The sequence below is a fragment of the Pezoporus flaviventris genome, unplaced genomic scaffold, assembly GCF_033815535.1.
Source record: "Pezoporus flaviventris isolate CSIRO_AGI_PZ_B2104156 unplaced genomic scaffold, CSIRO_AGI_Pfla_v1 ptg000025l, whole genome shotgun sequence".
Lineage (NCBI taxonomy): Eukaryota > Metazoa > Chordata > Aves > Psittaciformes > Psittacidae > Pezoporus > Pezoporus flaviventris.
In genome coordinates this window covers 9,942,038-9,957,508 of record NW_026892573.1, presented here as the reverse complement: position 1 = coordinate 9,957,508, position 15,471 = coordinate 9,942,038, and the positions used below count along the sequence as shown (strand labels likewise).

The 15,471-nt window shown below is 40.1% G+C and overlaps 1 protein-coding gene across 1 annotated transcript in view; it reads right to left on the bottom strand.

Annotated features, from left to right (window-relative positions):
• Positions 1-3,251: 3,251 nt before the first annotated feature.
• The window catches only part of FREM2 (FRAS1 related extracellular matrix 2), a 124,319-nt gene continuing 112,099 nt past the window's right edge, over positions 3,252-15,471 (bottom strand). Inside the window, exons 19-24 of the mRNA XM_061457457.1 lie at positions 15,177-15,304; positions 14,957-15,091; positions 12,306-12,432; positions 10,745-10,932; positions 9,709-9,855; positions 3,252-8,029 (exon numbers count right to left, since the gene is read on the bottom strand). Coding sequence (XP_061313441.1) covers positions 7,517-8,029; positions 9,709-9,855; positions 10,745-10,932; positions 12,306-12,432; positions 14,957-15,091; positions 15,177-15,304 — 1,238 coding nt within the window. The 3' untranslated portion in view covers positions 3,252-7,516. The remainder of the gene's footprint in view (positions 8,030-9,708; positions 9,856-10,744; positions 10,933-12,305; positions 12,433-14,956; positions 15,092-15,176; positions 15,305-15,471) is intronic.

Here is a 15,471-nt window from a genome sequence, read left to right as displayed (position 1 = left end):
ACAGTTCTTGCGGCAGGGAACAGACTCAGGCTACTAATCCTCAGTGGGATTTTTTTTCTGCAGTTCCTTCTGCCTCTAACTCTGATGCTCAGTCTGTACTATACTCTCTGGGTATACCTACATTACAGCCAATGAGGTATCATAGGGATGGTCAAAAAGCTTATAGGCCTAGTAGCATTATAGCTGTAGCAGCAGAGACTACTGTCTCAATTACCCCAGAAGCAGGATGAATTATGTTCTGTTGAGATGCATATTGCTGCATTTTCCAGTACATATACTAGCTCCAATATGGCATAATGCAGATTGCAATGGAGGAATACTTCAACATATAGAGGAAACTCAAGCTTCTAAGAGGTGTCAGGGTACAAGATCGAATTAGTTTTAGTAATAGTCTAGACAAAGATTAACTGGGGCCAATGTAATTTTATGAATGGCAAACCAGCCTCTTCACGTGTCCTGCTTAAACTTGATGTCTAGATGGGCTTCAGCTCTGACCTTGCACTCATTATGCTGTTTCTGTTTATCAAGTCCCTACTTTACAATTTGTTAGATCTCATTTCAATAAGTTATTGGTCTAAGATACTATTAATCCTGAGATACTATTTCCTTCTTAACAGTTGAGTGGATCTGTTAAGCTAGATGGATGTGCAAACACCAGAAATCAGGCAACACAATTAACCTGCCTCACTTCCATACAGCTTTTTAATTTATAAAGTATACTGTGATACTGTGAGCATCCATTTCGCAGATTTGCCTCCTCTCCCAGCACATGGGAAGCAAATACGGATTTCGAGACAACAGAAACAGCAGAGAGTCATGTTTACCAAGTACGTACTGATTTTTAGAACTAAAATCAGAATCACACAATTCATAAATATGAGTGCAAACAGAAGGCACATGGTTCTTAGCATAATTCAGACATCCCAGCTCCTGAAGATGATCATCTAGAGGGCATCATGGTCAGCTTGGGTGCTCCAGATCATTCGTGCCAGTTAGCTCCAGTTTGTTCCAATAGGTAGAAAATATCCCTAGGGATGAGGGTACTTGTTTCAAGTCCTTTGCTGCCCGTGTCTTGCTGCACCTTACTGGACTAAGTGCATTGGTCCTTTAGTTTTCATTCAACCTTTTGTTCTCAACATCCTGTATTATTTGGTTGTGTTACTTTTCCAGATGTCTGGGATGCCTGCCATCACTTCCAATGGCATTTAGATAGCCTTCTGTCTATAAAGTATGCTAGTAGACACTAGACATCTATGGTAGATCACCCTAAGATCTTGAGAGGTGATCTTACTCTTTCCTGAGTGCAGAGGGATCTGAGGGATTTTATTCTTTTTTTTTTCTTTTTTTCAAAATAGGATTCAGGGTTGGGGTTTTGTCCGGGGTTCATCAGTAGCAGTCTTTTTTCTCCTTCTTAGTAGATGGTGCAACGCTGTGTTTTTGACTTTCAGCCTGGGAACAGCGCTGATAACAATGGTGTTTTCAGTTGCTGCTTAGTAATGTTTTAGTCTGACCAAGGACTTTCTGAGCCTCATGATCTGCCAGGGAGAAGGGGAAGCCGGGAGAAAGCAGAGGCAGGACACCTGACCCAAATTAGCCAAAGAGGTATTCCATACCACAGCACGTCATGCCCAGAATGTAGAACTGGGGGCAGTTACCCGGAAGGGCCAGATCACTGCTGGGTGGTGCGAGTTATCGGTCGGCGGTGGTGAAGTGTTGTATTCTCTTCCCTTGTTATTTCCTTTATCATTATTATTATTGGTGGTAGCAATAGTGATTTGTGCTGTACCTTACTTACGGCTGCTTTGGGGTGCAGCTGTGCCGGCGTGTCCCCAAGCCGTGGGGGAACTCACCCGGACCAGCAGCAGCAGAACCACTGGCCCATCCTCATAGGGCCGGGAGAAGACCTGTAAATAGAAAGCTTGTGAAGCTCGACAGGAGTGCTCCTCCGCAAGAGAAAAGCACCCCCAGTGCTGCTGGTGCTGCTACACCCAGCACCGTCCCTGCAGGCACTGGGGCTTTTGCCAGGCAACCACCGGGTTAGAATGGAACACCATTGTGACATCAGCTCTGGAACCCGGGGGCCCAGGTGGGGCAGGGCACTGGGGCTCTCCCCAGCATGCTCATGTCCAGCCCTGGCCCCAGGGACTGCTCCCATACACTGCAGTGTCCACCAAGTCACGGCTCCCATAGCCGTGGTCTTCTGACTCAGGAGCAGGGAGCCCCATGTCTACCATGCAGTGAGGCAAAGCAAAAGTATTAAATGCCTCTGTCTTTTCTTCATCCCCAGTTTTTAGTGGCCATCTTCATAAAGTATCAGTCTGAGACTTCCCTTAGGCCTCTGCTTGTTAGTAGCATCCTTTAAAAAGCCTTTTGTTGTTGTCTGACGGAACACTGACCAGTTTCATCTCTAGTTGAGCTTTGGCCTTTCGTGACGTCTCCCTCCATGTGTGAGACCCAGCTCAGTAGTCTTCCTGGGAAGCTCGACCTTGCTTCTAGGGAGCATACCATTTCTGGGATACAATTTCTTTTCCTGCCCAGTTCCAGGAGGATTTCCAGGCTGCTCTTCTCCCACACCTGCTTGACTCCTATTGACACGATGGGATTCCTGCTCCTGTGCTTTCAAAAGGTGGTTCTTTAAAAGTGAGCAGTTCTCATGGTCCCCTAAGTCCTCAAAAGCTCATGCCCAGGAGACCCTGCTAAGTAGTGATTGCTAGCAGACACCCACAAGGACATTTGCTTTATTTTCCATTCCCCAGATCCTCACCATCAGCTTCTCCAATCCATCACCCCTGAGAGTAAGGGCTGTGAAGTCCAGCTCCTCCCTTGCACAGAGTGCAACTCCTCCACCTCTCCTGGCCTTCCTATCCCTCCTGAACAACCTATTGGGCCCTCCTGAACAGGCTGTTGGGCTCTCCTGAGCAGCAATGCTCTCTCACCATTATGTACCATTTGCCATGAAAAAAAATCTAATGTACTCTGAGAAATAAAAATTGACAGCAACATCAGCACTGCAGGAACAAGAGAACTGTTTCCTGCAGGCTCACCTTCACTTGTCAGTGAGTCTGGTGCAAGAAACCCTGCCAGCACACGGGAATGTGGCAATCCACCCTACAAAGCACTTGCAGACGTCAGGAGATTTCTGATGTTCTGGAATTGAAAGAAAAATCCCTCTCTGAGCCATGAGTGCAACAACAATGATTAAAAAACAGCCAGCCCCTGTCCTGAACACCTGATGACCAGAAAACAACCAGTTCAGGAGCAAAGCAGAGAGGTTTATTACAAACATAGTAGTAAGTTTATGTTCTTCCATCGCTGAGACAATTTAGTTTTTGTTAACCCTGCATTACTGACCCCCTTCCACAGTGTGATTTTCACACACAAATCTTACATCAGTAACCAAAACAAATGTAGTTTTATTTTTTCCTGATACAAATGCCAAATATCACAGCCATAGACATAAGTAAAAGAATGTTCCAAATAAATATGTATGGAAAGATTTTTGACAAATTTAAATACAGTAGTTATTGTATAAATGGCTTAACAAACGGTATTACTGCTAGCAGAATAAGCATCTCCAGGGATAAGAGGATTGAATACATAATCTGGAAATAGATTAAATATATATATATAAAATATACTCAGTTTATTGCATGGATAGATAAATATTAACATATTTGTGCACATAACTGGGAATGAGGCACTTATTCAGGTTAGTATACACAAGGCCACTTTTTAGGTAGAAGGGAAAATGTCAATAATCCTCAAAAACATCTTCCTGAAATCTAAAACCTTGAAGCCATAATAAAAAAGGCATGCTGGTATAGATGTATTTGTAGTTCACTGAATTGTAAGAAATCCATTTCCTTAAGAATGGGACAAATCTGGCAGGCCTCACTGAAAACACTGGGATTTTTTCCCAGGCAAAGGACTTCAATATCTGACTCGAATCTTACTCATGCTTGTTCAGCTTTTCAGTGTTTTCTTTGTGTTTTTCTTTGTTATTACCAGTTTGCTCTATTATTTTATATACTGTTAGAAAAACTTTAGTCTGATAATCCCCATCAGCCTAAACATTTTATAGAGTTGTCCTTGAATGCTATACAGAACAGTGATCAAGTTGTTTGCCAAGCTAAATATTTGGCTTGTAGAACACATGGTTTTTGATGGGATTTTTATTAAAAGAAATAATAATTAAAAAAAGATTTTGCCTGCAAGCAACTTTAGTGATACTTGTCTGTTAAAATTCAAAAGCAGAAAAATAGCTCTACTGATAAACACCTGATTGCTGTATTTTCTCTATATATTTTTAAAAAGATCTTCTTTGCTTATACAAAACAGGCATTTTATAAATATTTAAATGTTCTATTATTTACATGTGTCCCATTTTCTGTAGAATCATTGACTGCTGTTACCTCAACATGCATGTCCTAGGAGATGAATTCTGCATTTCTCATTATCATAGTGATTTCACATATAGGCACAAAGGCAAATTTGACCTTAGGTTACACTCACAACTTAGTGGTGAACTTTAAATAGAAAATGCATCTGTGGGCTAAATCTTTGATCAGTCTTGCACACATAACACATAGATCACAACACAAGGAACTTCATTACAGGAGTAAATTAAGGTCAGGTGACTGGGGAAAGGGTTTAATGCATGGGACACATCTTTGAGGATAATTGTTTTGGGCTAGAACCCAGATTAATTAAAATAAAAGATGATTTTAGTAATGGAGTTTGACCCTTAGGTTGCTGCAAACATCCTTCAATTAAGCAGTCTGAATCACAGCCTTCAGAAAACTTAGAAAAGACAGATCCTGACCAGATTTATTTGGTGAAAACCTGATGAAATCTTGTTAAATGAATGAAGTCATAACAATATAAATGAGCAAAAAAAAGGTATCAGCATGAATCCCTCTGTGGACATATTCATAGTGTACCATGAATCTTAGCACAGATATTCCTAGGCTAGTAGACCTCAATGTTTCTGAGTCTTTATGGCTCAGAAGACGATTGTGCAGAATTGCTAGTTTAGGTCTATCCGTGCTGAGAGAGCACCACAGCCAGTACAGAAAACCTTTTGGATGGATTGTTTAGTTCAGAGGCAGCATTGTGCGCTTGCAGGCAAGCTGCTTTTAAGTTGGATCCTGCTCAGCTAGCTCAGATCTCTGCAGCACAATCCCCAGAATACCAAAGACCAAGTGTATTGCAGCTGAAGATAGTCTGGGGGCTGTCTGCACCAACCACCACAAAGTGGTGAAAGGCAACAGGTATTTTAGCAACAGTCTCAACAGCATGATTCAGATTTTGTATCATTTCTATAGTTTAACTCCTTTGACAACTCCATTGACTTGGGCACTGTAACATCTTTGCAGTGACATGGACAGTGGGATTGAGCACCCTCAGCAAGTTTGCTGATGACACCAAGTTGTGCAGTGTGATTGACATGCTGGAGGGAAGGGATGCCATCCAGATGGATCTTGACATGCTTGAGAGGTCTGCCAATGCTAACCTCATGAAGTTCAACAAGGCCAAGTGCAAGGTCCTGCACCTCGGTCAGGGCAATCCCAAGCACAAATACAGGGTGGTCTGAGAGTACACTGAGAGCATGCATGAGGAGAAGACACTGGGGATGTTGGTCGATAAGAAACTGAATGTGACCTGTCATTGTGTGCTCACAGCCCAGAAAGTCAACCATACCCCAGGCTGCATCAAAAGGAGTGTGACCAGCAGGTTGAGGGAGGTCCCCCCCTACTTGGCTCTCATGAGACCCCACCTAGAGTGTTCACCTCTGGGCTCCCCAACATAAGAAAAACATGGGCTTTCCAGTGCCTAAAGAGGGCCTACAAGAAATCTGCAGAGGGTACTTTTACAAGGACATGTAGTGAAAGGACAAGGGGGGAATGGCTTTAAACTGGAAGAGGGTAGACTTAGATTAGATATTACGAAGCTCTTTACTGTGAGGGTGGTGAGACACTGGAACAGTTTGCCAGAGAATTTGTGGATGTCATATCCTGGAAGTGTTCAAGGCTGGGTTGGACTGGGCTTTGAGCAACCTGGTCTAGTGGGAGGTGTCCCTGCCTGTGGCAAAGGGGTTGGAACTACATGATCTTTAAGATCGCTTCGAACCCAACCCATTCTATGGTTCTCTGATTTGAAAGGGCTTATTCATATATAACACTATTGTGACAAATGGTACAATCTGTCCTAAGGGTTAAATAGCTTTCATAGCCAAATATTTGGAAGACTATCTCTGGGACAGAATAGGTCCTGTCTGGCTAAGAAATGACGTGGGACACTTCTGATCCAAACTTCTGTGGATCATCATGCTGTCATGTTACCTACATCAACAGCTCTGAGAGAAAATTAGAATTACTCTTGCAAAAGTAGTCACTTGTTAAAAAATGCCCAACAATGACCCAGGATATTTGTCAAGATGTGCTATGATTATACAGTAATAAATATTACTTGATTCAATCAAATGTGGCTTTTTTTTTTTTCTTTGCTTTGTTGCCATTTAATATGGCAACTGGCAACGACACGCTGGATTCAGTATAATGACTCCTAGGCTCAGTTCAGGCAGAACCTTGTCCTCTGCATTTTGAATCTAACTCTATCACCTTCTCTAGGTACTGAAATACTAATGCTTGCATTTCCCAGCAGTGGATATGCACTAAAAAATATAATTTACCTTACCATACCTCCATGATCCATTAGAAACTTAAAAGGACATGTTTCAAGTTTCTGTGAAAAACCATTTTCTTTCTGGATCTGTTGCATTCTTTGGCTTTATACAAACATAAATACGGGGGAAAAAAAAATCTTGATTAAATAGCTGAATATGAATTTGCAGAAAAGAATATGCATTGCATCCTGCGACATGCAATGCTTATAATATTATGCTGTCTAATTTAACTGTCTTTTGAAAAGGTTCAGTTATATATAAGTAAAAAAAAAAGTAAAAAGAAATCACTGGTATAGCTTAAGTGAAGTCAAATACTTACAGGAGGGAGGATTCATGCCTGAGGCATTTCATCACCTTTCATTGTAGATACTGTGTTCCTTGTAAAAAACAATACAAAATTTAACTGAAGAGTATAAGGATTCCTCCTCTCAAGTATTTTGTGTTTCCGAAGAAACAGATTTCCTCTCTTATTGCAGACAGGATATATAGCACCTTTAGATAGCTTCATCTACTGTTCTGAAATGTCAGAAAATACAAAAACAAAACAAAAAATCTCTCCCTTACAATGCAGCTCCTTGAAATGCTACTTTAGATTAGTGCATGATATAGGGAGGTCAGGATGACCCTTTTTGCATAGTGGGAGGTTTGGTATAGATTCTTCTATTGCTGATGATGGCAGCAAGAGTTCAGGATAAAAAATTTCAGGTACACCTAGAAGCATATGAACTCTTCATTCCTCATGAGTTACCACAATCTGCTGCTAGCAAAGTGCAGTTCAAGTTCTTTTTGAGGCACTCTGGAGACTTTGGCTTGAATCCTGCCATCTTGGAGTCAAACCTCTGAGCTGTCGCTGGCGTAATTGTACGGAAGCATCATTGGTTCATTGCTACCTGGCTCCTTTCTGGCTTCCTTCTTCTCAGAATTTTGTTTCCATTTTAGCAGCAAAACAATGATTGCAATTAAGCAGATGGCAAGGAAAATGGCAGCAACTCCACCAATGATTGTGACTACACTGACCCCTGCACTTTTGTTATTCAGTTCTCTGGGGAGAACACCATTGACTGCAACCTCCCTTTGAGGGACCTGTTTCTTGCTGGTGCGATCTAGTGCTATGTGCTGTATGTTTGTTCCTCGGTTGTTTTCTACTCCAATGTCCTTTGCAAGATCTCGATCCTGCTGAACTCCCCTCTTTTGACGTCTATGTGTGGATATTCCTGAAGTTCCACGGCTCAAGAGCGAGTGGTACTGATGCTCCACACTCCTTTTGCCAATTCCGCGGTTAGCATTCTCTTTTGAACGTACAGTGTAGATTGTGTGGACATACCACTCCCTACCCAAAGACACCTAGAAAGACAAAATGTTTTGTATTTAATACATGCATACACGATCAGACAGCACTATATACAGAGGAAATCAACCACTGTTCTGAACTGATTGCCTGGACAAGTACTTTCAAAGTCACACACATACAAGCCCTGCACTATGCGCCAATGTACACCAGAGAAGTCATGTTTTCTGCCAAAATTTTTAGAGGGGGTAGTTTCCATTCCTCTCCATGGCCAGACTCTATGGCTATCAGGTGCAGATGAAGAGGTGTAGCCTTGGCATCTTTTTGGTACTGTTAGTACCAATGGCCATCAAAAGAACCTCAACTGTAGACAGTTCACAAAAGAGAACATCCCAGGCCTAATTGCTAGCTGACTAGGTAGGCCGTGGCTGTGTCTAGTTCCATTTAAACATAAGAAAGAATTTTAAACTGTCAGGGTGATCGAACATTGCAACAGGGAAACTGTGAAATCTTCACCCTTGGAGTTATTAAAAATCCAACTGGTCACAGACCTGGGCAACTGGCTCTAAGCAGAAGGTTAGAACAGAGAATCTCCAGAGGCCCTTGACAACCTCATCTTTCTGTGATTGCATGCGATCTGCATTAGATGATGTTTTCTTTCTCAAATTTGTTTTCTCTTTTCAGGATACATAATAAATTTGGCTTCCACAAGGTCCAGTAGGATTGTCTGAATACAGTCTTAAAGCAATTGTCTGATAATTTCAGTGGCTGCAGCCAAGTTCTATAATTGTGATGAATAACACATTTTCTATTTTACTCTTGTTTTCTCCAAGTCTTTTTCAGGATATATGGTTGCTTCTTCAAATTTACATTCTTTTGACAGAATGAAGGCCAAAAACTACTGGATTTGGAAATGGAATCTTCAGATAACAAAAAAGAGATTTAATTTTCATGGGGGCAGGTTATAAAACTCTTTTTCTACTGTTAAGTAGATTGTTCTCTTAAATATTTCATTGCTTGCAACAGGACCTTTAATTCTGAAGTGGCCAGGAGTAGCATTAAAGCCTCCTGAAGTCTAATTTAGCCTAAATAAGGTCTCAGTATTTTTTATACTAATTCATACACTTGAGTTTTGCATGTACCTTTGCAAATACCTAAGAGACAAATAATGAAGAAGTAATTCCTGACTGGCTTACACTGATCAAACAGATGAATGCACACAGCTGAAGGATTATATCTAATTAAAGAGTTTTACTCTTTAGTTGTCAGTTTCTAGGATTTCCAGTGCTTAGATGTTTCACAATGGGCAAATTTGCAAGGAAGAGATTACATAGAAAATGCTGAGTAATAGCTACATTTTTATTCAATTATTTATAAATGCCTATGATTCTTTTCCTTTTTATCTTTGACACGTGAGATTGGAAGCAATAAAACAGTGCTGTGTAACAATAAATTTTTCAAGTTCTTAGAAGAAATACATAAGAATAATTTGTATAATTTCTGGTTAGAATGTGGAGTTAAGCAAGGGAAAAACATAGTATTCCCACAGAAATCTCTTAGTAAGTGCTCCAGATTTTATATCTAGAAATTTTTAAGCATTTATAATCCTGTTTGACTGTCATTGGAATCAGAATAAATCTATTGGCTTCAATATGACTTACTGTTGACAACAGTTCTTGTGCGAGTGTTTCTTTCTTGGTACAGTGCTCTTGCTAATAAGCTACAGAAATCATACCTGAAATAGAGGAGTTGAGTCTACTTTAAATCCATCAGAGCCTGGCTGTTTAACTAGTGGAATTGCTTCAGGATCATCTATTGCAAGTTTTGCATTAAAAAGCACATTTCCAAAGCTTGTGGCTTGTGTCTCCGGCTGAGCTTTGTCCTACATAGCCATGGAGGAAAAAATAAAGTTAGCAAAATACGGATTTATTTATTCTAGTTTATTTCTTCTTTTCCAGTTCTAATATTTATACACAATGTATAAATTGTTTTATGCAATCCATTGTAATACCAAGAGAAAAGACATGAGAAGCTGCTGTCACACCTGACTTGTACTAACTTCTATTTAATCTTTTGCCTGAATGCTTTTTTTGTTGAAATCCAAGGGGATACACTATAGAATAATCTTAGCAACATTTGTAAAATAAAAAAGATATATGCATGTAGTCTGAAAAAAAAAGTAGTAAGTCTGTTTCCCAGTTTAAAGAAGCTAACTTTCATTTCTATTAACAGATACTCATATAAATTAGTTTAGACAATTAGGCAATCATCTTACTTCAAGTTAAATTTCTAAAAGTAGGGCAACAGATCTGTAGTCATTTAGGTTTACTCTATTTTCAGAAGGGAAATAATCTCAGATATTCTAAGCCATCATTAGAGGTATCTCTCTTTCCCTATTGATTACAGAGGCAAATTGGATGACTAACTTTAAATTATACATTAAATTTTTAATGGCTAAAGATAAAAATTCCAGCCCTTAACTTGCATGTCTCCTAAGACTACCTCTATGGTCAACAGGTATAGACAATGTGGGGAAAAAAGCTATCTTGGGATTCTAACTTAGGTCAAACTCTAAATGATAGGAGTCCCCGGAAAGATAAAGAATAGAACCAGGAGGGAGAAAGGCAAGATACACCACCAGTTCATGTTATCCTGGAGTTTGAGCCAAAAATATGGTGCCCTGGAGAACATTTTAAAGAACAGTTGGTTTTGGATAAAAAATAAGTTAGGAAAAAAAAAAACGTGCATCCTCCCAGAATTAGAACACTTACCACAATCTTAAACCTGTACAGAAGGGATGGAGAATCAGCAAGGCACCCATATTCAGTGTTGGATGGATTATATTTGGGTACATATCCATCAGCTCCTGTGCATAGGAAAACCTTCTCGATGCTACAGTAGAAGGAATCACCCAAATTCTGCACTGGATCCACCATCACCCGGCCATATATGATATCACCTGTGAACAGTGCACACAGTTTACATTCTATTATGCTGGAACATTTGGCTCAGTACTGAGGCTAAGCTAATAAGCCAAGTAAAAAAATTTAGTGCAGTGTAATGTGACTTTATCCAAAGACATCTTGCTACCCAGCTTCTTCTGTAGGGTGCTTTCAAAGGTCATGATCAGAGAGCATGCTCTTCCATGTACTCTGAGCCATAAAATAGCAGTAGGAGGTCACCTGCTCTTGCTATAACCTCAGCCAGTTCAGGGTCTGTTTTAATTCTGGGCTATACTGTGTTCTTCACTCAAAAAGTGACTTAAAGAAACTCCTCTGCACCAAACTAGAGTGTAGGTTTTGGCCTTCTGACAGTTCTGGCACTTCTTAAAGAGATGCCATTTTTGACGTAGGTAGAATCCTGTTCAGGTAGAATCCTGTTCAGTCTGTATAAGGTTTTACTTATACTTGGTCAGACTGGCATACTGTAGAAGTGAAATGAACATTACAAAAAGTCACACAGACATTATCTGAGACTTGGTTCCTTACTATGCAATTGTATTTCAGCTGTCTAATAATGTTTAAGTTAAGGCATGCTTGCCAGACCTGTACAAATAACCTGGGCCACTGTTATGCAGGCAAGAAAAGTATATTGTGTGCAGCAGTCAGATACATATGACAGAAAGTGGTTAGGAAGGTTGAAAATCTGGAGTAGGAAAGGGGAAACATCACATTGCTTTTACAACAATTTGGAGCAACTGTGCACTTTGAGAAGGAGAGACCAGGTACCTGCTGTGAAAAGAGTCACAAAAGACACTAATGTATTCAAGGTGTTGGCACAGTAATAAACAGGCAAAAGAGGCACAGGAGGAAAGCAAAGGATTGACGTAGATCCACTTACAAATGTGTCAGGTGAATCAATCTTCCCACCCCCCAGCCTACTCAGTGGAGGACAGGAAGAAGGGACAAAGCCTTGATGCTGTACAAGCTGTGTTCAGTAGCAGCCAAAACACTTGCATGTTATTAATACTGTTCCGGAAACAGACGCAAAGTACAGCACCATAGTGGCTGCTATTAAGAAAGTTAACTCCATCCCAGCCATACCCAGTACACTCACCCACAGAAAAAAAAGAAACCTGTGTAATATTCACTTATCAACTAGTAGTGTTCTTAATATCAGACAATGATTACATAGTGCTCAGATTATGAGAAGTGGCACCAGTACTGTAACCCTCAGACATTAGAGTTTCAGTGCAGTTTTGCTAAGGAAAGGCAAATGGAAAAGAATACAAGCAGCAAGCCCAAATCCTTACTCCTGTCTTGTTTTTACTGAAACACGATCCTGAAAGCGTGGAACACATATGAAATGTATATGATCTGTGCATAATTATACCTTCTGAGAAAGCAACATCACTTTCTTGCCCAAAACCCATTGAGCCATCAGATAGCCACAGTGTCTTTTTGGAGAGAAGGAACATCTGGGTGTTCAAACTGAATTTGGCAGCCACTGGGTCACTGACCTAAAACACAACAGCATAAAGCTCTTCAACAAGGATTCTTTAATGACTTTTAAAACATAGCATGATCTTCTCTTAATGTACATTTATTTTGCAGCTCCCCACATCTACATGAAATATTATACTTTAACCAAAAAGATTTCTTTGTACTAGACATAGATCGCTATAAATTTTACATGCATACAACCTTCAGGTTACCTGCCTCTGTGATATTTAATAGGATTCTAGGTTTGTTTATTCCCACCACATTTTTCCAAATCCCAGCCAAGGAGGTGCCTAAGGTGACTTATGTATGGGGGTAACATCAGGAAAATATTTCCCTCAGTAACTTGCCTGCTGTGACTCATCACAGCCAGTTTTCTTTACCCCATTTTCATTCTTACATCCAAGTCCCACCTCTGCTTCTGATCCTCTGCCAATTATTTGAAAGTACAAATTGATAACAATTTATTTGCAAGTATCAGTTCTTCTGATGTGCTGCAGGATATCAGACCATGTATGTGAAAATGCACCAAACCCTTTGCACACCTTTTTATGCTATTATTTATCTTTAACATTTGACACAGTTATCTATAGTTCTTCCTTGATTACATTACAAGAACAAAATAAATCAATACCACCATCAGCAGGTTCTCATTGGGCCAGAAAGCAAGCTGGAAGGCAAACTATACAGGGACATGGCATAACAAAAGGGAAAGAATATAGTGAACAGAATTGGGGAGAGCAAAGTTCAACATGATGCAGTGTACCTGGGGAAACAATACAGAAGATACACACATTCCAAAAAAATAGAAAAAAAGAGCAAGAGGCTGATAAACAAATGAAAAAATGCTACCATACATATGTGTATTTATGAATACATATGTATATGTGTGTGGAAAGGAAGGAAGGAAAACAGTAAAGAAAACATTATTGCTGGCTCATGAACAAGGGGCTGATGTAATAAGATATAACAATACCAACAGAAAATACTTCTGCAAGTTCTACATCTGACACATTTATTCTTCAAATCTCTTTTTCAGAATAGAGTCCCCAGACTATCAAAGCAACAGGATTTGGCAAGAAGAATGAATAGCTGAAATACTTTTATAAACCCATTGCAATTCTTTAGAAAGAGGAGCCGTACCCCCACAGCCTTTTCACAGAAAGAATGGTTAAAAAAATATTATTTCCATTGTCTTAGAATCCTTTCTTCTAAATGTCTGGGGTTCAGGCTATTGAACAGCCTAAACAGTCCCACAGATTTTTAGTCAGTTCCAGGTAAGAGTTAGGTCTCTCCTACCTCACCCATTTTGCAATGATTTTTGCAGTTTTTCTGAATTTTCTTTGTCATCATCTTGTTTATTCTAGGACCAAACACAAGCTGCGGTTTAGCATTGCTGTGAACTACTTCAGAGTTCCGAGAAGCAGATAAGAAATGCCAAAGAAAAGCTGAAGTGCTGAACTGGTTTAAATCCCCTCACCTCCATGTAAATTTTTTCAAACTGTTTTGCTGGTTAGCTGTGAGAAGGCAGGTTTCATGTCAGACCAGGTATCATCTCTCTGCTTCACTAGGACTTAATGCCATGTCAGGAATCATCTGTTCACCCATAGCTGGCATAATGCCAAAACAAAGCATGAAGACTGCATACATTCCATTGTGTACTCTGGCTAATTCAACAGAAAAGTGATTGTGTATCGCTGACAGATCTGGATAGGATTTGCACTGTAAGATGATTTAATATCATACATCTATACTATTAATGAGCATGAAACCACAGCCATGCTGTTCCAGTGTTAGTTGTATTGGCTCCAAACTTACTCCTTACACATCCCAAGATCACTCTAACCCTATTGATAACACTGTAAAGTGACAATTTATGTTCTGTTAACTAACATTAACCCCCAGATTTTTTTTTTTAGTCAACGATTTCTACAGCATAATCCATTTCTCCATATTTCATTCTTAGCTACAGAACTTTACAGCTGGGCTTCATGAAAGGTATGTTGTTTGCTGGTTCCCATGTTGCCATGTGAGCCATATTGCTACGGGTGGGATTTGTGTCACTTCTGAGACCAGTGCTGGCCACCTATACTTCCTCTGTAGTCAGTGAAGAAGGCTTACCTTAGGACTGAATGAATCCTCCTCTGGAGATTCAACTTTTAATACCAGAGATCTAGCTCTGATCTTTGTAACAGATGAAAACCTTCTGATAATAGTTTTATATTTTCCTAATTATCTGATAAATCTATATCATACCAAAGCCAAGAGATAAGTACAGAATTCCCACGGTTTAGTTCATATCACAGTCGCTGTCCCCCAGACCAATGTCGATGAGCTTCCTATGGGCTAATACATTAGCCTTTCCCAGTTGGGTAGAACTGGTTACATTACAGGGGAGGAGTATGTGCTGTCCCACCAATTTAGGAATCAGTTTGTTTATAAGCAAGTAAATTCAATTTCTAGCACTATTATTACAAGGCCACAAAGACAATTTGGGGATCTAGCTAAAAAGAAAACATGACAAAGGAATCACTGGGGTGGTACCTGCTGGAATCGGATATCCAGATCAAATGTGATAGGGTCTCTAGGGTTGCATATCACTGGTAGGCTGTACTCCTGATGTGGAGTAGTGGTACAAGCTATCAGCTTCACAGTGTATGTTCCAGAATAGTCTCGAACCTGAAGTGAGAGAGAGAAATAGGTGTTCCACCAACATCCTAACAAGCTGGGGCAACAGAAAACAGAGTGAAGGCTGAGGTTTTACCGCAAAATCTGAAACAAAGCTCCACTGCTGTACTGGCTGGTTGTACGTTGGCTCACTTCGGATGAGGCTGAGGCTAAATGTCAGGCCTGGGTGATCAGCAGACATAACCATGGATGTTACAGATGAAGCTAGAAACATGTCAAGAGACAGATTTGTCACCTTTAGTGTTTCACTGCAAACTCTCAGAGCCTGAAAAACATTCCCAGTAATTCACAAACCATAATGCCATGGTTGACGTTAATACCTTTACAGGACACTGGGTTCTGTTAACTGAAACTAACAAAATTAATTACAG